The sequence below is a fragment of the Eulemur rufifrons genome, chromosome 10 (assembly GCF_041146395.1).
Source record: "Eulemur rufifrons isolate Redbay chromosome 10, OSU_ERuf_1, whole genome shotgun sequence".
Taxonomy (NCBI): Eukaryota; Metazoa; Chordata; class Mammalia; order Primates; family Lemuridae; genus Eulemur; species Eulemur rufifrons.
The window spans coordinates 15,412,392-15,437,123 of NC_090992.1; the positions used below are offsets into that span (position 1 = coordinate 15,412,392).

Sequence of the window (24,732 nt, forward strand, 5' to 3'; positions counted from 1 at the left end):
TCTTCCATTTCTATCTGTGAGAAAAAGGCTTTAGCATTGTTTAGGACTGATGTGCATATAAAAGTAAAATGATAAGATGTATAGTGGGAGAATAAAAAGCATCAGAGTCCTTCCAGTCTGGGGAATCCATTTTATCTTAGAAATAAGAGATTTGCTAATTACACCTCCTTTCTCTCCCTTAAACCAAGGAGAGTAGATGTTTCCTGCTGTTACTAATCTTTGAGTTACTTGATTTTCCTTTCTTCCATTTTAGTTATCTCAACACTTTGTATACTTGTTCCTTGTGCTACACGTCTTCGTTTTGAAATATCTAGAATCATTTCTGATTTGTTGACTGGATACTTAGTACATGATGCAATATGTAATATAATAAAAAGACTGAAAGTTTAAAAAAAAAAAGAAAGAAGAGATTTATGTTTTATATTATTGATTCACTAACTTTTTCTTCACTTACATTTGATTTTCAGTGATAGGACTTACTGGAGTTTGGGGACAATTCTACTGTGGTATTAAATAATACTCCTTATTGAAAACACAGCTTGGCATTGAGTTAGTGCAGTGACTTCCAGTGAATTGATATAAGCCCACATTTCATTTTCATCAAAAACAAAAAACTAGAAAATGTTACTCCCTAAATAGGCAACAATATATTTTTTAAGCAATTCAGATATTTAGTACATAACATGTATGATTAATTTAGAAACAACCCCTGACACTTGAAGGTTACCCATTACCTGTAATGGTATCCTTCCTATTTTTTTTATATGAGGTAAATGCAGACCAGGGAGCCACTGAGGAAACAGTCAGTCCTGGGTACGTTTGTAATCTTGGGCTCCACAGGGATGTTTCTGGTGAAGATGCAAGAGCAATGGACTGATGTTTCTATTACAAGATCCCATAATGCTAGGACTTCTACACAGCTCAGAATAATGGTTAGGGTCCATTCTTTTAGGAGACATACTCAAATGTTCTTTTAGTCACTCGTAGCACCATTGGGGCAAGGTGCACACTTGGCCTAAAATACCACTTACATCATTACCTTGTTCTGTTGAAGACCTACGGCACGCAAAAAATTCAACGTCATCTCAAAAATACATGTAGTATGCCCAGTAAAATACATTGGCTAGCATAAAAATCAAAGGAAAGAGTAGTTTGGAATATCGATCAACATTACTGGGGTTTTGAATTGTGAAATAATCAACAATCCTGCCCATCTTTTCTCGGAAGACAAACTTGAATTTGTCGCTGGTTTTCATTGTCAAGTCGCTATAGTCTACGTTATTGCTGGAAATTTCAATGCTGGCAAAGCTGATCTTCCGTTTAAAGCTGGAGATGGAGCTGTTGATGATGTTAGTAATATTGACTTCTTCCACTTCCTTCGCTGTTGCCTAGTTCATAGACAATGCAGTTAGCTTAAAAGACTTGACTCAGCAAGATAAATAAGTGGGTAATGAGCTAATAAAAAGTTTAGAGGCCTAAGTATTGAATAATTAGGTTTAATAGAGAGTGGCATTGAGTGCCTCAGAAATTGGCTGGTAAGCCAGACTTGGAGTCCTGTTACCCTGATCGTAGGCACCTGTCCAGATGCAGGTAGCCAACACGTGTAACAGAAAGAATAACCATGGCCCCTCTGGACATGCAGAGCGGTGTGCTAGATGCCAAACACACAGGCTTTGAAACTAGCAGACCTGGGTTCACATCCCTTTCTGTCTCTCACCATGGTGAAACTTTAGTCACCTTAATCCCTTTTTTTTTTTTTTTTTTTTTTTTTTTTTGAGACAGAGTCTCACCCTGTTGCCCAGGCTAGAGTGAGTGCCGTGGCGTCAGCCTAGCTCACAGCAACCTCAAACTCCTGAGCTCAAGCGATCCTCCTGTCTCAGCCTCCCGAGTAGCTGGGACTACAGGCATGCGCCACCATGCCCGGCTAATTTTTTCTATATATATTTTTAGCTGTCCATATAATTTCTTTCTATTTTTAGTAGAGGTGGGGTCTCGCTCTTGCTCAGGCTGGTCTCGAACTCCTGAGCTCAAACGATCCGCCCACCTCGGCCTCCCAGAGTGCTAGGATTACAGGCGTGAGCCACCGCGCCCGGCCCACCTTAATCCCTTTAAGACTCAATTTCCTTGCCTGCCAAATGGTGATGATATTAATACCTACCTCCTGAGACTGATGGGAAGATTAAATGGTATAAATTATGTGAAGCATCTAATAGGCATTTGATGAGTTTTAGTTTGTTCCAAGGAGAAGAGAGTGACTGATTATGGAAGATAATAAAAGTTAGCTGTGTCCTGAGGCCTCTGCCATGCAAACAGAAAGAGTCTCGCTCCCTGCAATTCCCGGGAGCTGCCATTCTCCAACATGGCTGGGGTGACACAGAGTGTGGGAGTGTAGTAAAGTCAGAGAGAGTGTGATTTGGGTCCTTGGCCAGGCCACTGACTAGGGGTGGGATCTTGGATGAGTTAGCTCACATCTCTGAGTGGCAGATTCCACAATACTAAAGTTGGGATAATAATGGTACCCATTTCATTGGGTTGTTGAGTGGACTAAAGGAGATGTTGGTAGGTGTTTAAGACGCAGTAAATACTCTGTAGCACAGCTATTATCATACACACACCAAAATAAGGGCTTTCTAGTGTCTACAGTGGACGCTTTCAGTAATCCTCCAACCTCCTTTTTACCAATCTAGCAAATCCAGATTTTAGGGGGTAATTCAACTTCCTTCCTTCCCCTTAAGGAAGTCTATGGGGAGCAAATAAAATGAAGTTCACATTCTTCTTAGGCTGGCACTAGTGATGATTTGCCTTTGGTGTGTGGGTGATATGACCATGTATATCTTTGCTCATTATAGCCAAACCCAAGGGGAAAGCAGCTGAGTCTTTGGCTATTCTCATCCCTCATTCCTCACTATTAGACCCTGTGTGGCCCTAACACTTAGCTAAAGGTGGGCACCTCTTCTGAATTGGATCCCTGTCATGTTCTCACTTGTTAGCAGGAGCTTTAGTATGACAACATCTATGAAATTTGGCTGCCAAGTAACCCCAGGGTCCCATGGGCCTGTAGGGAGCAATAGGTAAGAGCGTGGCCCAGTGCCCTCTGTAGGTGGGAATAACAAGTAGGTGTCAGGCTTTGGAAAGCAGATTTAGGTTGGGATCCCAGCTCTACCTCTTACTACCTGTATTCCCTGGGATAAGCCACTTACTATTCTTGTTCCTCAGACTCCACAACTGTAAAAATGGAAATAACCTCACTAGATTGTTATGAGCATTTTAAATGATATAATATTTGCAAACGGCTTGTTACTGTGTCTGGCACATGTAAATGCTTGATAAATAATTACCGTTATTATTATTCAGGGAGCCGGACCACAGTGTTCCACTGCTAAATCAAATAATGACAGTCTTTCTCAATTAGTAGAAAAATACGCTAACCAAGAAATCTGTCACAATCTAATTTTTCCATACATTTTTCAATAAACCATTACTTGTATAATTTAAGAATACCAGAATGCAACAGAAGAATTAAATAGCAAAAACATATTAATCTTAAAATTATTAGCAGCTGATCATGTTTGGTTTGATATTGGACTTTTCATGGATGCTTGTTTTTGTGGTTGTGGTTTTATGTTGTATACGGATAACATAGTTATTTTCTGCTGGAAAATTTAACCTATTAATATCTCATTGTATTTGGTGACAAGAATGGTCTTTTCTAAGGGGCACCATGACGTTCAGATGTGCCCACCTGAAACAAGGATGAGACTCGCTGGAGCAAAGTGAATCACTGGGGATCAGGAACCGGGCCCAGCCCACCTCTGCAGACTAACCCACGGCACTAGTGATGGGTCAGACCCAGGGCTGTCAAATTCTTACCCTATCTTTGGCTGCCATCTGCTGTAAGGAGCTGTAGTGAGCAACTGCGTATTCCAGTAAAGCCCCAAACACGAAGCTAAAGCAGATCCCCAGGTACACATCGATGGCCTTGATGAAGCAGTTGGTGTTGGGAAGAGAAGTGCGGGACCCGATCATCAGTGTGGTCATTGACAACACGGTGGTCACTCCTGGGAAAACGGGCAGGAAATGTTCCCATGTCAGTGGCCAGGAAACCCCCCACCATCTGCTAGCGGAGCGTCTCCATTCAGGAGTTGGCAGCATGAGGACAGGACGCAGCAATGGAGCGTGTCTCATTTTGAAAGATCTGCAACCTTCTGGAGCAGGATTGATTTGTCCATTTTGTACAGATTATGAGTGATGTGGCTTTCTAAATGTTTGCCTTCTGTCTTCTCCTTGGAGAGGGTGGTCAGTACACAAAATAACTGACAATGGACCATCTAACCACAATTATCCCTTACCTGTCACTGTGAAACATAAGTTTAAAAATGCACTACTCCTAAAATAGTCTCTCCCTGCCTCTCTCTCTCTCTCTTTCTCTCTCTCTTTCTCTTTCTGTAAAAGAACTTCTCAAGAAACCAACTCTTGGAACTTACTCTGTGACTATCAATGAAAACAAGGATAGAAGTGGGAAAAAAATAAGTACCTGATAACCTGGTTCTTAGAATTCTGTTGGAGCTGCTTACCAATGCAGGTTCTTGCAGGAACTGAATCGAGGGAGATCCAAAATGAAACCCAGGATAACACCACCAAGAACGTGGAAGGAACGTAGGTTTCCAAAATGAAATACAGGACATTCCTCCGAAGCTCAAATTGCAAAACCAATCGCGTATAATTTCCTGATAGGGTAAACAAGAGATAAACGAGTCATGTCTGTGCACACAGCAGAGTGGTTTCCCTACGGGATGTTTAACTTAGCTATATGCACATCAAGCCCTCTGTTAGTCTCCAAAATCTGGTTAATTATGAACTGTCATTATGGTTTCCACAAGAGACACTGCTATTGCATCGAATGGGATTTATAGGGGTGCTGCCCCCCCATTTGCCTCCTTCTTCTTGTGCTTTTCTCTATCACAGTATTCCTACAGCAGTGCAACTACTGGCTTCCTTGACCTCTACCCCACTGGACAATGAGTCCTGCACACAAAGTAGTTGTTCAGTAAATACCTATTTGATGAAGATTACCTGAGGCCATCCATTTTTCAAGAATACTATGGAATAGAACTAGTAGACCTATAAAATATATTTTAATTTTTGAGGATTTTGGAGGTACTTCAGGGCTATCCCTAGGAAACTAGCAATGTAGTCTAGATGTGGAGAATGTATGCAATGGACGGTTATCATAATAGAATGCTGTGTAGCAAATCTGCTGCTATAGCACAAAACACATGCAGGGGGTAGGGTACCAAGCCATGCTCCTGCGGTCCTTCTGTTAAGGAAAGTGAGCAAGTGGCAGACAGAGCAGCAGTGGCCAGCACTAGCGTGGTGGAAGGATGAAGAGGTTTTCCTCTGGGAACAGGGGAAGTCAGGCTCAGAGTGGAGTAGAGGAAAAACAGGACAGTGGATGACAGCTGCCCCAACCCCATGCCACCCCCACATTGATGCCTGGAATCTAAAATTATATGATTAAATAGCTAAACAACAGAAATATTACTGAAGAAATACAGTACAGAATTAAAATATGTCATTTTAGAGCCTGGTGGGACCCTAGCGACAACGTACTGTTTTACTTTATTAGCGGAAAAATTGAGACACAGGGAGTGTTAGTGACCTGACTAGGGCCCTGTGGAAGATGCTGGAAGTAAGCATAAACCAGGGCTTTTGCCCTTTGGTCCGGGGGTGTTTTATCAGTCTGCACTGCTTGCTTTATTCCCTCAATTTTGAAAGTCCATGTTTGAAAAACAAACACTTAGAAACAGTATTTGACTAAATAATAACATTCTTTTGTACTTAGAGTAGGTATGTGCCACCTGGAATTAAATAATTTTGAAAACTGAAGCCATTTTTTTGCATGAACCCAAATTGGGAGTCCAGGTTTGGTAAACCATGAAGGCATAAACTTAACTTACAAACTTGTTAATTTAAAAACTTGTTTTTAAAATGTAAAGTGTTAGTTATTTGTTCATTATAAAAGTAACAATGCTCATTACTTAAAATTTATAATTTTTACATAGTAATGTCTTTGGTATACATGTGATTTTTAATATCTAGGCTCAACTAAAATACATAGTACCTTTTTTCAGGGTGCATACATTCAGGAGAATAAGCGTTCTTAATATTATCATGAGGAAGTGAGAAGAAAATGCCAACTGCTTATGTATAAAATTGCATCTTTTAGAAAATCTGTATCTAAAAATGCCAAAGACTAAGAGATTCGATGCTGGTAAATGAAGTGAACAAGTAATTCTTCCTGCCAAGCTTGCATAATTAGGGTGTTCATACTCTCGTTGAGTCTTGCTGCTGTCTTCTTCATCTGTGAGTTGCGTTCTTAGCTTTATTCTTTGGTGGCAGAGAACCAGTGCTCCAGTTAGAAACATGAGTACATTTTATGCGTGAAGAAGGCACGGAATTTGAGCCATCATTAGAAAATATTATCTGGAGATAAATCGTTCCAGGCTTCTGAGCTGGTCCAGAGGTCTGCTCCCCCCTGGATAATGTCAATACTAAGGGTGGAGCTGGTAGAACAGCAGAACCCAAACTCAACTCCCTCGCTCCACTGGGTCCCAAAGAGGTAAGGGGTGGAAGAGATGATATTTCTGACTCATAGAGCCACCTTCTATCTCGGGCTGCTTATTTTTATTTTGTACAATTTGTCCCACGAATTTACCTGTCTCCTGCTGCGATCTGGTGACTAGGGTGAAATACCGTTGTATGGTGTACTGAGCAAGCCGCAGGTTTTCCAGCCCACGCACAGAGTCGTTGCCTCTCAGCCAGGTGAACTCCACGTCGTTTCCATCATAGCCCCCTGGCAAATAAAGCGGAGACAATGCAAGGATGTTGCAGATTGAACTGGTCTTGGAAAATGCTACCATGTGGAGATAGCATGAGCTCTATCTTGATGGCGACTTGCTAGGACTATTTGTCATCAATTGAGAACTGGTCCTGTGCTAAGTATTGTGTAGATCTGGTGGATGACACGCCTTTAGAGGTAGACTCCTTCATAATTTAAACTATATTGAATGTATATCTGTGAACACACAATGGCTGATGCTTGACACTGCCTTTCAAAAATGCCTTCACAAGCTCTGCTGGTGTTTTCAGGGACTTTAGAACTGACTTGTTCATATTTCCACATTGGCATAAATGCAAAAACAAAAACAAAAAACCTGCAGCCGGCTGCCTTATTGATGTCTATAAGTGTGTGTTTAATAAATCTCAAAGCAGTTTAATTAATATAGTTGATTATAGCAACAATAGTTACCTTTTATTAAACATTTATGTTAGTCCTTTACACATTATGTTGCTAATGTTCTTACAGTAATTTCTATATTTCTTCAATTCCAAGATGGACTTTTTAAAATATTTCCTGAAATTGATGGATCTTACAGTTGATTTATATATAAACAGTAGAGCTTTTTTCCCCCTAAAACATTGTTATTCAATAAATGCTGTTCCTTGGGATTGAGGAATTGCAATGATTTTCATACTTGATTCTGAAAATTCTCAGATTCAGAGACATTGCCTAACTTTCTCAGGATAAGGCAAGCAAGAAACAAAACAAGGACTGCATCTCAGATGATAATAATATGATCTATCATTTAGTAAGCAATTACATTTCTAAATGCTTCACAACATTATCATCTCATTTAATCCTCAAAATATCTCCTTGAGAAGATATACAAATGGTTCGTAAGCATATAAAAAGGTGCTCAATATCATCAATCCTTAGGGAACTGCCAATCAAAACTACGATAAGATGCCTCACACCCATTAGGATGGCTACAATAAAAAAGACCAACAATGGCAGATGGCCACAACATGGAAAGGCTGGAACATTACTGGTGGGAATATACAGTGGTACAATTGCTTTGGAAAACAATAACAGTTTGGCAGTTTCTTAAAAACTTACACATAAATTTACCATTTGACCCAGTCGGTATTCCATTCCTAGGAATTTGCCCAAGAGAAATGAAATCATGTCCACACAGAGACTTGTACACCAATGTTTATAGCAGCATTGTTAATAATAGCCAAAGGTGGAAACAAACCAAATGTCCATAAGCTGATGAATAAATAAATAAAATGTAATATACATTCATACAAAGAAATACTACTCAGCAGTAAAAGAAATGAAGTACTGATACATGCTACAACATGTGTGAGCCTCAGAAACATTATGCTGAGTGAAAGAGCCAGACACAAAAGACCATGTATCATATTCATTCCATTTATAGGAAATATCTAGAAAAGGCAAATCCATAGAGACAGAGAGAAGAGTGGTTGTGTAGGAGGTGGTGGTGGGAAGGGGGAGTGACTTCAAATGGGCATGAGGGGTCTCTTTGGGGTGACAGAAATGTTCTAACAATGGCATGTGGCGATGGCTGTACAACCCAGTAAATTTACTAAAAATCCTTGAATTGTACACTTAAAATGGATGAATTTTATGGTATATAAATTATACTTCAATAAACCTGTTAAAAATTAACTCTTTGAGTCAGATACTATTATTTTTCCCACTTTGCTGATGAGGAAACCTGAGGTCCAGGGAGGTTGGTTACTCACCAAAGTCACGCAGCGAGTGATGGGATTCCGGTAGCTGGGATCTTACACACAAACCTATACTGCCTTGGTTTTCAAAGGCTACTGGGAAATGTGATGACCGTGTTGGGACTACCATTTTGTTAAGTCTCAGCTTATTGTACCCACTGTTTAGCAGGGGTTATTTCTCCCCCCATGGGGCAGAGAAGTAGTCATCAGCTCTTATGGGCTTTCCAGGTAAAAATTATCTGTGGGCTGTCTCTCGGAAGCCCCCAAAATGTACTGAAGCTAGCTGTCTACATGGGCCTATGATCCCGAAGAAATAAAAAAAAAAATCTATAAAAGTGAGTAGCACAAGTTCCTACACTTTGCTTTTACAACTAGTAAATGCTCACAATCATTACATTACACCTCTCTGTCCCTGAGTGAATATGGGAAGTTGTGTGATGGTATAAATTCTTTTCTAGGGATGGCGCTTAGAAAAACCCTTAGCGAGGTTTCCAGGCCCCCTGACTGCTACTAAACATTCAGCCAAATCTTCCTCCGCCCACTGGGAATGGTATTTGTACAAGCAGAGTGCTGAAGTTTCCAGGAGAATCTTGCTCCTGGGATTTGAGATGAGGCCAGGCATGACACATGGAGGATAATTACCTGTTCCATGTGGGACTGAAAATGAGTTCTCCTTTGGATAACCTCAAGTTTTATTCTGCCACCAAACAGCTGTATTGCTTCAAGAAGGTTTTGCATGCATTTAATCAATAAGATAATTAATCTATTTGTCTGAGTCTTTTAATTAAATGTCTACTTCTGAAAAATGGCTTCTGCCTCATGGTAGTTGTGCTTCTCGGCTATTGTCCACTTGTGACCCTACATAGGCGTGCCCACCACTCTCTGGAGCTTGACTGCGGACCCCCACCCCCACCCCAGACACAAGACATCCTTTGTTGCCTTAATAAATCCTGTCTGTGGTGCTGTGTGCCTAACACAGGCACCCAAGCTTGGTGGGCAGTTCAGAGTGGTTTCCTAAGGAACAATGGAGATTGTATGACAGTGCCAGCGAAGTCATGCGTCACACATCAAATTTAGAGTAAATCCTCATTCTTCATTGTGAGCAAGTCCCCAAATGACAGTTTAGATGACCATTTACTTGCATTACTGTGTAAGGTTTATATATATCAAGTAATTTTTTTTAAAGTTGGAAGCAGTTGTGTGATAAATGTCAATGACAGCATATGCACCACGTCTCACCTCCGCTGTGTCTCTTCTTGCTTCTGTCTTAGTGGATTCCAAGTGCCACTGTTTGCCCTCTTGGCCAATTCCAGCCAATCCCAAATGTCTCATCTCAAGTGACATTTCCCCTTGGAAACCTCTGACTCCCCCAGGCTGCCATAACACCATGACTTTTGATTGTTAACATTCATTCTGCTATAATTGTTTAAAGTCCTGTACCCTCTAGAAAGACTGCCCTTAGGACACACAGGAAGGTCAAACACTGGGGTTGTTCCTAAGTAATGGAAAGGAACTGGCACAGGAATGTGCTTGGGACCACAGTGTGGTCATCACACTGTAATGCAGTTTAACGTTCTGGCAGGATATGGGGACTCTAGTCCAAGCATCACGTGGCTACTCAATTTGGGAAAAAACAATGATAATAAATGGGCACTGGAGAAACTGGAAAGCAGTTATTAAAAGCTTTTCATTATCCCCATATTACTGTTTAAAAACACTTTATGGTATACTCAGGAAAAATATACAGCTCAGATCACAAACAAGCCACTGGAACAAAATCCCTAAGTGACTCCAGCCCAGTGGAAGGGCTGTTAGAGTTAGGGGGACTTTGGGCTTTGGACCCAGGCTACGTGGGTTCAAGTCCCAGTGTTGCTCCTTACTGTGTTTCCTTGGGGAAGTTATCAAATCGTAATGAGTCTCAATTTCCATATCAGCAAGATGGGAAGCACAATATTTATCTCCTAAGATTGTTTGGAAGGTATCTAGTAAAGTGCCTGGTATGCAGTAAGCAATTGGTAAATGGATGCTATAGTATTTATTAGGAAGAGAACATTTATTATTATTGTTAATGACAAAGTTGTTTGGCCAAGGAAACCAGGGCAACAGCAGACTGAGGTCACATGGCACATTTTGTTACCTCCTCCTAGAAGTCTTTCCCCATTAGCCTTTCTACCTACCCTGCAATGGATAGTGAGGCTTTCCTATTAACTATGGTGCTTTGCACTAGGATAAAGAAAAAAGGAAAGCTTTTGAAGCTTTCTAGAACTAAAAGTATAGCCTTGGGCATATTTGCTGACAGATGAATAGGACATTGATGAAAGGTCCATGACCTTCTCGTCAGTGACTAGAGGAACCTGTGGCTAATTTGATCTTGGTGGAGTAGGGGTGGGTGAAGATCATGGCTGTGGAGCGACTCACGAAGAACTCATCTGGAACCAGAGACCCTTTGAGAACTGGTTGCCAGAGAGATAGCATACATAAAATGTAAAAAGTTTAGGTATCTAGATCTGTTTTCACCAAAATGTGTTCTACAAAATGGCTGTCTGACAAAATACTCATGAAATGAGATTCCATGGGTAAATAAATTTGGGACATTCTAACGACTCCTTCTTGGAATTCACATGGAATTAGCTTAGTAGACAACGTGTAAGCAAATGGAAATGCCTGTGCTCCAATAAAAGTTTGTTTACAGAATCAGGTGCTATAAGGGCTGCGGTTTGCTGACTCCTGGTCTAGACGACTAACTGCATTAAAACATTTCCTTCGGTTGTCTTGTCCGCTCGAGGTGGAGACACTTGGTACTAACGCACAATGATTCTCTCCAAAAGATGTAAGGCTGTAAGGTGTTTCTTTGAGAAGTCCCTAAATCTGTCAGGAAGTACACTCGGAAGGGCTGAATCCATTGTGAATCAGCACAAGGAAAAGAAACGTCACTATGTTCGGGACACTCTTCCTGAATGCACAGATCTAAGTCTCCCAGGACAATCACCTCGGGAGCCTGCAAGGCATACTCACAGCTTTCCAGCTGCAGCTGGCATGTCTGTGTGTCCATGGGGTACTTAGACAGATCCATGTTACATGCAACGGTCGTCGTGATTCTAAGAAGGAAAAATGGGTTCAAAAAGAGTGTTACAAGGAATCTATAGAACGCATATATTCCCGTCCAACGGCCACTCCAAGGGGACGTTCCCTTGAACTCTCATAGTGAACATGTGGCTTAGAACCTGCATCCAAAGCACTCTTGAGGTTTTCTGTGCTAAACAATGCCTGTGAGGCCCTGTTAAAACTGGGTGCAGAGTGGAGAAAGTCAGAATTCTGGCAATTCAGAGGCAAAACTTCTAACAAAGTCACAGAACAGACTCACTCATGGGCTTGTTTGAGATGCTTTTGCATCCAGTTTTAAAACGTAATCTTCATGGCAGACCTGTGTGGGGCTAGAACAGTGCTCGCTGTCACTGTCATCACCACTTGGCAGCAGATTTAGGGGCTAGCTTGGGCTCACACGGCTCTGAGTGGCAGAGCTGGGACCAAAGTCCAGGTCTCCTGGCTGTGGTGTTCCCACAGAGCCTGCCTACTCTCGGGATGAGGGTGCAGAGCAAGTGGAGGCACCAGGCATTGCAGCTCGTGGAGCTTAGTGCCCAGAGATGCTCAATTAAAGGTCAGTCAAGGCCAGGCGAGGTGCTCATGCTTGTAATCCTAGCACTCTGGGAGGCTGAGGTGGAAGGATTGCTTGAGGTCAGGAGTTCGAGACCAGCCGAAGCAAGAGTGAGAACAAAAACATCTCTACAAAAAATAGAAAAATTAGCCAGGGTTGGTGGTGTGTACCCGTAGTCTTAGCTACTTGGGAGGCTAGGCAGGATAATCGCTTGAGCCCAGGGGTTTGGGGATGCAGTGAGCTATGATGACACCATGGCACTCTAGCCAGGGTGACAGAGCAAGGCTCTGTCTCAAAAAAAAAAAAAAAAAAAAAAAAAAGGGCAGCAAAACCCTCACAGTGGAGATTTTGATCGACAAGCTTTTATCTTCCTTTTTCTTCGGTGTCACCCATTTTTATTAAGCACCCATATTTATTCAGCACTGTGCTAGGTGCTTGGGGGAAGTGGAGGTGATTACAGCATGTTGCCCACCTCAAGGAAGCTCACACTCCTTTAAGGGAGACAGAGAATAAGGACAGCTGCTGTTTCCAAATGCTGACTGTGAGCCCGTCCCTGAGCTGAGTGTTTCACATGCATTAATGCATTACCCTTTGAACAGCCCTACTAGGTAGGAAATATTTGCATTCTCATTTTGCTGCTGCTGAAACTGAGGCCCAGGGAGTCAAGCAAGACCTAAGACCACAGAGCTGCTAAGGAACAGAGCAGGGACTCACACCCAACTGTGTCTGACTCCAGGCCAGGCTATTAAACCTCACACAGGATTGGCTGTGGTACATGCCATGCCACAGACAGAAGCACATGTACACATACACACAGGAGCATTAGGTCTGCACAGTCCTTGTACAGACAAGGATGAGTCCTCGGCCTGCGGGCTGCCTCATGCGACACCCAGGGAGCACCTTTCCTGTTCCAGCCAACCAGAGGCTCCATGAACGATTGGGTGGAAGGAAGTTTCAGCCTCAGGGATTTGGGAAGAGGGCAGAGGGGAGCCCACGGCTACAGGCACCAGAGGCTTTGGGGCGCTGCATCTTCATTTTCTGTCCAAACGTGACTCAGACACGCAGAGATGCATTCTGGGGCTACCCCAGCTCCACTGAGCCCCAAGCGGTGAAGTTCCTCGCACGCACCTCTCTGTTTGCTCCTGCAGTTGCCCTTACTTCTTTCCTCGCTGACTTCCCTTCACCCTTTAAGACTCAGCTTGGAATCCTGTGAGAGCCTCCTCTAACGTTACCTCCAAACCAGTAACCTGCTCCCCAACTTGGGTCCCAGCTCCCGGGACATCCTTTGTCTCCATATCCATGTCCTTGAGGAGACATTTCATTCAGCTCTGTATCCTCGGTGTCCAGCACAGGGCTGGCACAGGGCAGGCATTCTGTAGGTGCTCATTGAGCCAGACTAAACTGAGGGAGGGCCCTGCTATTATGGGGACAAGGATCTAGGAAGGCAGGAGCACGAGAAGCATGGGACCTCAGAGAGGCCATTTTAGTGCTTTCTAGAAAACCCAAGATGCATCTGTGCCTTTCATCCAGCCACTTGCCCCACCCCTGAGGTCGCAGGTGCCTGCTTACCTGAGGGCATACAGGACTGTGCCATTGGAGAAGAGGCGGATGAGCCTGTTTCCCACGGTGACTTCATGGAGGAAGGACTTCTTGGACTCCACGATGTAAGTGTCTGGCACCCAGAGGAACTCCACGAGGCGAGCATCCAGAGTGAAGCTCTTGTTGCCTTCGAACACCAGCCGCTGGTCTGTCCAGCGCTGTCGGAGGTATATGGTGGCTGTGTAGTCCTGAGGGGGACACAGGGGATGGAAGGGATGGGGCAGGGAGAAAAACGCCCAAAGCAGAAGAAAAGTGGTCAAGTTTTACTCCCCTCTCCCCTCCACTTAGATCAAGTGTACACAGCCATAAAATTATGTCTTGGGGGAGTGGCACATGGTAGTAAAAGAACAAACTACCTTATTTATTCTGGATAATAACTCCCACCGCCATGTTCAGGACCTTAACCTACTTGGCACGCAAGCTCTCGTTGCCCTAGATCAAAAGCCTTGCCAAGTTGTTGAAGCGTTTGGTGGGCTGAGTGCTTAGGGTTGTCCAGGACTTATGTAGAACGCATATTGGGCCCCCTGGGCAAACCGCCTTTAGTCTGACCTTGTCCTTAATGTGTTCTCTTGAGTGACAGCGTCACTGAAAGCAATCACTTAATTGTCAGTTTTCACCAGCTTGTCTCCCTCTCTGTAAAGGACCCTGTATAGGAGGCTCATCTACTACAGTTTTATTCTTTCCCCCAATTCTTATCCCTCACCAAATGCACCCACTGCGTTCCCAGGTTTCTCTCCTCCTGGCCTTTGACTCCATCTTCTTCTTGGTACTCAGAACATCTGTTCTATTAATACAAGAATCTCCCACTGTCTTGAGTTTTGGGATAGGTCTCCAGCTTTTCCATTCCAAATGGAGGAGGGCTATAAGTCTTTCTTTTCCATTTTGGAGTAGCTAGAAAGTGTACCCCTATAGAACACAGAGAGACGGATTCCTTGGGGGGAATACCAAGGGGTGACACTTACTTACCATGTTACTCTCTGAAATGCTAGAAATACTTGCAATGTCCAGAGTCAGCGCTATCTGAACTGGTTCTCCTAAGAATGAAGAAAGAATTGGAAAGACATGGAAACACAAACATAAGGTTTCCTAATACTACACTCGTGCATTATAAAAAGATTAAAAATTACAAAAGTAATACTTGCTTGTTAGAAAAATTTAAACAGTCTAGAAGTATAAAAAGTAAAAAGTTAATTTCTATCTTCCCCCTCTCAGGAGTAACCATTGTGTATAGTGCACCCCGCTTTTGTATGAAAAATATGCACAAATACGTAGTTATCTTAATACATAAGAGAGACTGCACTGTTTAACGCATTGACTGCCACATTAGAAAAAGATTTTTTTTCCCCTGGGGCCACGCTGTTTTATTATGAAAATAGAATAAAAACTTCGAAAACAAAACAATCCTCTCTAATTTAATGAAAAATTCATTATTTTTTATTGTTTTCTGTGAGTGAATTATATACAATTAAATTGTCAATATTAGTTGTAACAAGAAGAATATCAACAAGTAAGATTTTCATGAACCAACTGCAGTTACATATGCTTTACGAGGCCTTCGGCTCAAAACTAGCATGAGTTAAATACAACTCACATGGCAGTTAATATGTTAATTGGTGCATATTTTAAAGAACACAGTGGTGAGATATTTGCTACTTCTTCCGTGGAGAGTTTTTCCTATGGTGCTTGCATTTATTAATAGACCTGTAACAGAGATTTGGTAATCTGATTGTGCAGATGTCTTTATGCCCCCTTGATAAGTAAATTTACCACAAGATGGCCTTCAAGACTGCTCACAGCTGAGCTTTTGCTGACCTCCTGACACTTTCCTCCCCTTCCTTTACTCTCCCGGAACCCTAAATTACTTAGAATTCTGGAACCTTTCCCACTTGGGCCTGTGTGCAGACTCCTAGGTCTCAGTCCTGGAGTCTCAGCAGACGGATTGAACTTCAGCAAGAGCCGGTCTGAGCTCTGGAGACCACGGTGTCAGAGCCAGCTTTTCAGGAGCCAGGCCAGGCCGGGCAGCTCACTCCTCCTTAGACGGGAATGTGGAAGAAAGGGGCTGGACCCCAGCTCTGTCACATCCCCGTCCTGTGACCTGAGAAAGTTACCGAATCTTTAAAACCTGCAGTTTTCTCACTTGCGAGTGAGGATGATGCTAATGCCTTGCTAGGGTCATGGAGAGGGTTAAAGGAGAGTAGGTGTGTGACGGTGTCTTTGTGGAGTGGGGGCAAGAGAGAATGCATAGGAGGTGCCTGCCCAGCACTTCTTTATGGACCAGAAGTTGCTCATAAATGGTTCTCTGTACAAAGCTCCCAGCAGCATGGCCGTCTGTCACATAATAATAGGTACTCAAAAAAAAAAAATGGCATTTCCCTTCCCTTTCCCCCTCCCTTTCATAATCATAGCCAATTTTGGAAAAGGAACAACTTTGTGCACCAGGTTAATAGATGCAATAGTGTTCACAAAAATAACCCCTGGCGGGTGCCACAGGGGACTGTAACAATGCGTTAACCAGGAAAAATAGAGGTGGATTTCAAAAGAAGCTTAAAAACATGTAATCAATAGGAATCTGGCAAAGCAACTCGCTTATTAATCCAAGAAAAGCAAGGCATTGAATATAGGTAGGAATTTGGAAGTGGAGTTTTGGAGCAAATGCAATTAAAAAATAATTCAGTGTTAATACTTGGAAAAGGGAGAGATCCTGGAGGGCAGACCCTGGAAGGTGCTGAAGGGGTGTGGTTGCTCAGTGGCTCTGTGCTCCTCCAGGCAGCAAGGTGCAGCTCAAGATGAGGAGCTTGGAGTCAGAGAGGGGCGTTTGAATCTCACACTGGCCACTTAACAGCCTTGTGACCCTGAGCAAATTGCTAAGCCTCTCTGTGCTGTGGTTTCTCACCTGTAAAATAGAATTACTGGGGCTGCTATGGGTTGAATGTTTGTCCCGTCCAAAACTCAAGTTGACATTTAATTACCATTGTGATAGTATTAAGGTGAGACCACTAAGAGGGGATTAGGCCGTGAGGGTTCCACCCTTACGACTGGGATTGATGGGCGAGTTCGGCCCCTCTTGCCCTCTCTCTTGTTCTCATGCCTTCCGCCATGTGGCGATGCAGCAGGAAGGCCCTCTCCAGCTGCTGCTGCCCTGGCACTGGACTTCTCAGCCTCTAGAACTGTGAGCCAATACATTGCTGGTCAGTTTAAATTACCCAGTCTCCGGTATTCTGTTACAGCAGGACAAACAGCCCAAGACATCGGGGTTGGGTTGGGAAAGTCACAGCACCTATTTAAGTGCTATCGGTCAGTGCTAGTTGGCCTCCCTGAAGATTGTAGAGAATGGAAGACACACAAGCTCCAGTCCTGTTGTGTTTTTATTTAGTTTATTTCTACATAGTCCAGTTCAGGCCTTGCCTCAGTTGGCTTTTTTATGGACTGGAGCTTGCTCTTCTCCTTGGCTATGAAAGCAAGGTGTGCCACCAGAGGGCAGCTTTCTCCTAGGAAAGAGGTCAAAGCCAGTTCCTGGGTGGTGCTCATTACTGCCTGCTCACAAACCTTTGCTCTGTCCAGCTCAGTTCCTAAAAAATCCTACGGAGGTCTTGTCTCCTAAGGACCTCGGGGTCCTAGAATCTGAGTGCACAGACATTACGGAGAGCATTGGCTACTGCACCGGCCTCCAGGCTGCCATGCAAGTATAGGCTCCTTTAGGAGGTAAAGTGCCTATGGGCATAAAACAAGGGGTGAAAGGTTGCACCTTCCTCTCTTTTTGACTGAGGCCCCTGTGCCCCATTTTCACCCCAGGTGGGACTGGGCCTCACATCTCTGTTCTCCGACTGAGCTCCTTGCCCAAGCGCCCTGCAAACACCAGTCTGCTGTTGAGTGGACCTGACCAAGGTGTGCAGACTCACATCCTTGTCATTAGTGTTTAGAACGGCCTGGGAAAACCCGGGGACGTTGGAGCCTCTATAGGTTCCTTGACGCAAGGATCTCAAACCCTGATTATGTGGCCCTGCAAATGCATCTCTCAGATCTCCAGCTGAGGGGGTGTAATCGACTGAGGGCCCTGGCGGCTGTGCTTTGCAATCTGTCACCTTGCTCCAAGGCCATGCTTCCCACGGGCTGCAGCTAACCAGGGACTGACACAGTGGGGATACTAAGGCAGGCCTTTTCCTTGGAGGCACAGAGATGGGACTTCTCTGATGGCAACTTTGGCTCAAGGACTCCCTTATGGCCTTTCTCAACAGCACCGCCATCTAAGACACTTCCACCTGGCCTTTTCTCCTTCCCTCTTTTCTTCCCCCAGGGTCCGACTTGCACTGTGGTCTGACAGCTCCCCCAGCTTCCTTCTCCTCTTGCCCCATTTTCCCTCCTAGACATTCTCCCACCAAGTATTTTGAAGATGTTGTCCCCGTTTGCTGTCTGATCCTCGGAGGATCTGGACCTGCACACTAACCCTAGACCTGACCAGAGAGTTTTATCACCCGAGGGGAGGAGCAGGAAGGGAGAAGGACTGAAATGCAGTGTACCCTGTCCATACGGCAGGCACTTTGCTTCAGGCTGACACACTCCACTGCATTCCATCCTCCCTGCCAGAGAGATGGGCTGTCCCCATTTTACAGAAAGGGAAACTAAGGAACTTGCCAAAGCAGCAGAGTTAGGAGCCAAACTCAGGCTTGTTCAACTCCAAGGCTCTTCCTATTCCTTTCTGCTATGAGGAGGTATGTCGTTGGTCTCATTCCCTCCCTCCTTGCCTAATTCTTTCAACAAATATTAATCGACAACTTGTTATATGTCAAGTATTAAGCTTCTACTGGGGTTAGTTAGTGAGGTAATGAAGCAAGACTCCTCCAAGGGGTTGCAGCCTAGAGCTGGGACAGACATAAAACCGGTTACAGTATAACAGGTTAATGGCTACGATTTGAAGGTACGTACAAAATAAAGTGTAAAGAAAGGGGATGGGGCCTGGAGGACTCTGGGAAGGCGTCTCAGAGAAAGGAGCCTTTGCACTGAGGCATGAAGGAAAAGTGGCATTTTCCCAGGGAGTCAAGTTGGAATAAGCAATCCCCCAGGCAGATAAACAGCCTCCGTAAAGGCCCCGAGGCCTGGGAGGCCAATAATGTCAGGACGCATCTGGGCACACCATGGAGCATCGTAGGAGGAGGAAGGCGGGGTAGAGGGGAGGACAAGAACGGTGGCCAGAGGCTGGGTTGGAAAGGGCCCGGTGTGCCCGGACTCCGTGCAAAGTTGCTGGGTCACGTTGGGTGTTCTGGGTCACCTAGGTGGCAGTGTGAGGAGTTAGCTGAGAAGGGGCATGCTGGAGGCAGGAAGACCAGGTGGGGTAGTCCTGGTGGCACATGGTGAGTTCCTTGAATAATGGCACTGGAAGTGGGGGCAGAAGAAAGACAGCGTGTGAGCGGTTGTTAGGAGGCTCTTGCAACCTCATCAGTGGGAGAGAGTATTTCTTTATCTTGCAGGTGGAGAGCAAAGTACTTTCTTCAAGGTAGCATGAAGAGTCCTTAGTAGCTGTCCTCATCCATCATTGCCAATCCTTAAATAGGCTACAGATCAGAGAATGGCGTCAACTAAAACCTCCCGAAACCCTTGCCCGCGTACTGTCTGTGGTCCTTGTCCCTTCAAACTGATGTCCTGAACATAAGGATTGCCTACCGCCAAAATTGGGCCTGAGAAACTTGTTATATCCGGCTGTGAGGTTCTCAAAGCCAGGCAGGGAAAGCTTGTCACTTCTGTTGATCTCAACGTTAAACTGACGCCCCTGGATACACATCCTGGAAAACAACATGGGTTTTGTTGCACATGTTTGATTATGTGTGAATAAACATCTACGCACATGAACTTGAGCTTGTGTTTACGTGTGTGCGTGTGTTGTGCCCATGGACCAGACGTGACTTTCCTAAAGAGAAATCTCTTAATTTTCAGCTGCCGAGTTAGCATCTCCATTTAGGACCCATTTGCCATAGACCAAAACGTGCTGATGATTTGGGAACCCTCCAGGTACCTTCTCTAAAAGCACATGGCCTCCTCCATCTATGACCATTTTGGAAGCTTCTCTTCTCTAACTGGAATACATAGCGGGAAGTTTCGTAATCCCAGTGCTCCAGGGAAGCGAATGGGCTGGATTTTGCCTTGCTGTGGGTAAGTGGGAAGAGCTGCCATCCCCACACCCGACCAAATGCCTATACACAAAGCGACTCGGACCAAGGCCTTCCGGGGGTAGCAAAGCTCACCTCTGAGTGAAGAGACACAGGCACAGGAAGGTCAAATGGGGACTGTAGTTCATGTTGGGTCACTGCTCACTCGGAGGGGTTGAAGTAGGAATCGCCTGGGGAAACAGGGGACAAGGTGAGCAGCAGCAGATCCAACAGTCTCACCAGCCCCCAACCTGGCCCCTCGCTCCTGTGGGGGGTGGGCACCCCATTTTCCCAGCATGCACAGGGAACAGCCTCTTTCCACACCTTTTGTTTACAGCTCCTGCTCCCTGCGTTCCCTCTAGGAATGACTTCATTTCGGAGGCTTATGGTTTAAATCCACCCCAAAGAAGGGCTGAGAGCTCATTTAGAAAGTGGCTCACCAGCACCAGAAATGCAGCCGGTCTACCCTGGGAGCCCCAAGACTATCCTTACCCTGTCCTCGTCCTGCCTTTGCCAGGATGGACACCCCCAACTCTACACTCACCCTGACTGAGCCAGACGTTCTCTTATTTATCCCAGGGTCTAGGCTTGCGAGGCCTGCTGTGTAGACAGGAAATAAAAACCCGAGAACCTTCCATGAACCAAGTAGTGAAGGGGCTGCCTACTGCCCCTCCCCCTGGTCAGGACTCTCTTCCCTCAGAAGTGGCCGGGGGCCAGGGCCTTAGCCAGTCCCAGGACACTGGCTGCTCTCTGCACCTCCCAGACCTGCTCCCTGGGAGCCCGAAGCCGTTCAGCCGGCTGCTCTCTGTCATGTTAGCTCTTTCCTTCTCTCTCATCAAAAATACCAGCTATGAAATCAACATCATCAATCCAGCAAAGATCAAATTCACACTCTTCCTTTGGTCCATCTCTCCAACTCCTGTCCTGCCCCTTGTCCCAGCATCGAGTTTAAGAGGGTCCATGGAGGGGCTCCTGTGCCTTCCATCCCTTCATTCAATTTTCCAAAGGCTTTTTGAGCTCCTGCTATGAACCAGACACACATGAGGCACAATGAGAGCTCCCTTCTAGCAGGGGAGAGAGATGTGTAAGTGGTGAATTGGTGTTTCCTACAACCATCTCATAATACGAGCAGAGGCAAGAGGATATATAGTATGCAAAGGAAGTGAGTGGTCAGCTCCATTGGGGGAGGATGGGACAGTGCCAGGATGGATGTCACAGAGAAGGTCATTTGATTCTTGAAGAGTGTGTTGCATTTCCCAGGTGGACAAAGGAGGGGGGCCCTCTGGATGTTGGACAAAGATGGGGAGGATCACATACGGCCACTCTGCTACCCACTTATACTCAGCCCCTTTCCCCAGCCCTCGGCTATGCAGACTTCTTCCTAGTCCGGCCTGAATTGTCATGGGTCTCATTTTAGCATGCTCCTCAATTCTTACTCCTCCTACAGGAAGCCGCCCTTGATCAAGTAAGTTGGGGAACCATCTAGTCTTCAGATCCAAGACTCCTATTGAATGATGTTTTCCCTGTGGCCAACACCTTGCTGAGAAAAGGGAAAATTATCCGTGGGCCTCTGAACTTCCTCCAAGGAGTCTCTCCATGCTCTGAGCAGCTTTGGCCAGGCTAGAGCCAAAAATGGGCCCCCATCCTACGCTGCTTGCTCGGTTAGGTTCCTGAATGTGTATGTTTTATAATGGAGGAAGAGAGAAGCTGGAAAAGCCTTCTAAATGCCCACAAGGTGCTAGATGCCTTGTTTGGTGCTTAATCTCATTTAATTCTCTTGGCTGTGGGGCCCAGTGGGTGTTAATTTTTAGATTTGAATCTCAGATTTGTAAAGGATTTGGCTGAGGTCACACAGCAACTGAGTGGCCATGATTCGAATCTGTTTTCCAACTTCTTTGCGCTTCCCAAGTTCACACTGAATCTAGGGAGAGAGCCTCCAGCCCCCCATGCTGAATGGATTCCGTTTGACGCTGGTCCTTCTTACACCAAACCCATCTCTGGGATGCAGTGTTGCATCCACAGACGTGGCAAGTAATAAGTGCCACGGGTGCTGACACCGCATGTGGCAGAGGAGCCAACCATTACGTGGCTATTTATGGTCGGCCAGCCTGAACGGAGGCTCACGCCACCAGTTCTGATACAGGTGCTGGGAACGGCATTTAGCAGAGAGGTGCACCGAGCCACCAGAGGACAGTGTCCTGAGGGTTGTCCCTCCAGCTGCAACACAGATTCTGGCTAGAACCATCTGGCCTTCTGGAACATGGTACTCAGGAGGTCCTGGGAGGCTCCTGAGCAGGGGCAGCCCATGCACTTGCCCTCCCTGAGGGCACCTCTGGCCAACCTCCCATCTTTACTTGTAGAGGAGAGCCTGAGCTTTGGATTCAGACACACCTGAATCATTTAACCCCTCAGAGCCTCAGTTTTCCCATCTGACAAATGGGAATAGGTAGCATTCAGTAAACAGTTTTCATTCTCTGCCTTCCATGTCTCCCATGGGGAACCCAGTGATCCCGCTATGACCAAGAGAGCCCAAAACTGAAGCTCTTTCTAATATACCCCAAGCTGCCACCCAGAGTGTGAGCTGACTGGTACCAGCTGAGGAAGGACAGGACATTAGGGTCATGCAGGTGGCTGAGGGCACCTTTTTCTGGACTGGCTCTGAGAAGCAGAGGTAATTCCAATATTCCTGAGTTTTTACTCTCATTTCTAGTATCTCCATCACATAAATACTGTGAAGCCCAACATGTCAACCCCAGGCACAGTGTCCCTGTCCTCAGTCACTCCAGCATAGATAGAATCATCTGCTGGGAAGCAGGAAGGGAGCCTGAATTAGGTTGAGGCCAGGAAAGGCATTATTGCCACGGTCCCCCTTAAGAAAGTCACAGAAGGTAAAGTGGAGCGTGGTGTGCCCTGTGTCTGCTGGCCTTGGCTGGCCGGCAGCATGGGCCAGGGGGAACACCTGTGGCTCTAGTGTCAGCCAGAGGGGCTCTAATCTTGGCTCTGCTGCTTGTTCTGAGATGGTGTTACCCAACACAAATTCAGTGCTTAGCAATTTCCAGGCCCTGCCCCCTCCCCCAGTCCCAGCAGAGCTTGTGTTCGGATCTCCTTTCCTCCCCTCCTTCCAAGCACCAAGAGGGGCCAGCAGTTCCCTTACCAGACAGCTGTCCAGACTCTGTTAGGACAAGTCCTTTGGGGCTTCAAGCAGGACTTTCAGGCAAGGCATGGTCTTCTGGGTCCCCGGGGTCTTCCCATCCTCAGCCCTGACTCCACGGATGTGGGCGCATAGCCACTCTCGGGAGGAGTGGCCCTCTCTCTGGGGACGACAGGAGCTGCTCAACCTGCTGGGCAGAAACAGGTGTGGGCGGAGCCTTTCCCAGCCCCTCCCTCGGTGGGGCTCTGACCGGTCCTGGGTGTTATGGGCACCGTCCAGCTCCTGCTGTGGCTACTGGCTGTAGGGGGTTGTGTCTTAGCCATTCCCCTGCACCCCAGCCAGCAAGTACTCCCGAGATTAAAGACCCATGAGAGTCAGGCAAAGTGGGTGACCACCCCACCCCCCCACCACGCTAGGCTCTGAACTGTGGAGGACACCTGCCGTCCTGGTGTGATGAGATGGGAGTTAGCAGTATGACCTTGGGCAAGCCACTTCGCCTCGTGGTCCTCAGCTTCCCACCCAAAAAATGAGAACTTGACCATTCTCTAATTTCTGGTTGTGCATTTTAAGAGCTTTTTTTGGGATCAGCAGAAAGCCTATTCTGTGTAACAAAAGAGACTTTCATATCCCAGGACCAAAAGTTTCCAGACTGGGAAGTTTCAAAACGACACATAGAGGCCGAGAGAATGGAGGGTCGAGGCTCAGCAGGCAACCCAGGGACAGGCAGGAGAAATGTGGCTGTTTTTCTCCATCTCGCCTCCCGCCGCCTCCTAGTCCTCACACAGAGGAAGCTAACTGCCTGCACAGTCCCTTTAGGGCCATCCCGGACATGGAGGCCTTCTTCCTCCATGGCCACACCAGTGTTCACTGGGCCCTGAATCTTCCCCTCACCACAGCCAGGAGCCCCCAAACTCACTCTCAGCCCCAGCCCCAGGAGGAGGCACAGGGAATTCCTTGGCAGCTCTGCCTTGCACCCTGGAGAGCTGGGAGCCAGGAGGGAGTCAGAGGGAGGGGCAGGGAGGGAGCCAAGGCTGTGGCAGATGCCCAGAGATGCCTCATTCCCTCTTGACCATGGCCGAGCTCCTCCCAGACCCCTGCCAGTCCCGGAGGGGGAGAGGGGAGATGTGGAGAGAGGCAGGAGGGCCAGCGAATGTTGCTGCAGGAAGGGGAGGGCCTCGGTGTACCATGCACATAGGTGTCTTTGGCCCCAAACCAACTTCCTTAGTGCACCTCTGGAGCCGGGCCAGCCTGGAAAACATTTCTGTGCTGGTTGGTAGGGAGCGGGGCGTGAGAAGAGAAGGCACTTTCATCTCTCCCGAGAGGCCCCACGCTCACCTGGGAAGCTCGCAGGGGCTGGAACAGGAGTGGCTGGGGAGCCGGTTTCAGGTTCTTAATAAACAGTGGTTTGGGGCTTTTCTTAGTATTTCTAAGACGTTCTCACACAGAACAAAGGCTCTAGAGTAACAAAGGCAATTCAGGGCTGGGAGCTGGGGTGGGAGGGGAGCACTGGGACTCAGGAACTGTGAGACTCAGTTGGGAGAGATGGGCTGGTTACCTGTGCGGCTCCGGGCAAGCTGCTTAACCTCTCTGGG

At 46.0% G+C, this 24,732-nt stretch overlaps 1 protein-coding gene across 2 annotated transcripts; it reads right to left on the minus strand.

The window, feature by feature from the left end:
* Positions 1–1,085: 1,085 nt before the first annotated feature.
* GABRP (gamma-aminobutyric acid type A receptor subunit pi) lies at positions 1,086–20,138 on the minus strand. Of its 2 annotated transcripts, XM_069484214.1 has the most exons (9): positions 20,086–20,138; positions 19,508–19,626; positions 14,816–14,883; positions 13,820–14,037; positions 11,611–11,693; positions 6,716–6,853; positions 4,575–4,727; positions 3,871–4,058; positions 1,086–1,388 (listed from the first exon to the last, which is right to left on the minus strand). In XM_069484214.1, the coding sequence occupies exons 1-9, from the start codon at positions 20,136–20,138 to the stop codon at positions 1,086–1,088; spliced, it is 1,323 nt and encodes a 440-aa protein (XP_069340315.1). The 2 variants fall into 2 exon arrangements, with proteins under 2 accessions (XP_069340315.1, XP_069340316.1); XM_069484215.1 differs by lacking the exon at positions 3,871–4,058 and having other exon boundaries at positions 1,351–1,388.
* Between the last annotated feature and the right edge of the window lie 4,594 nt (positions 20,139–24,732).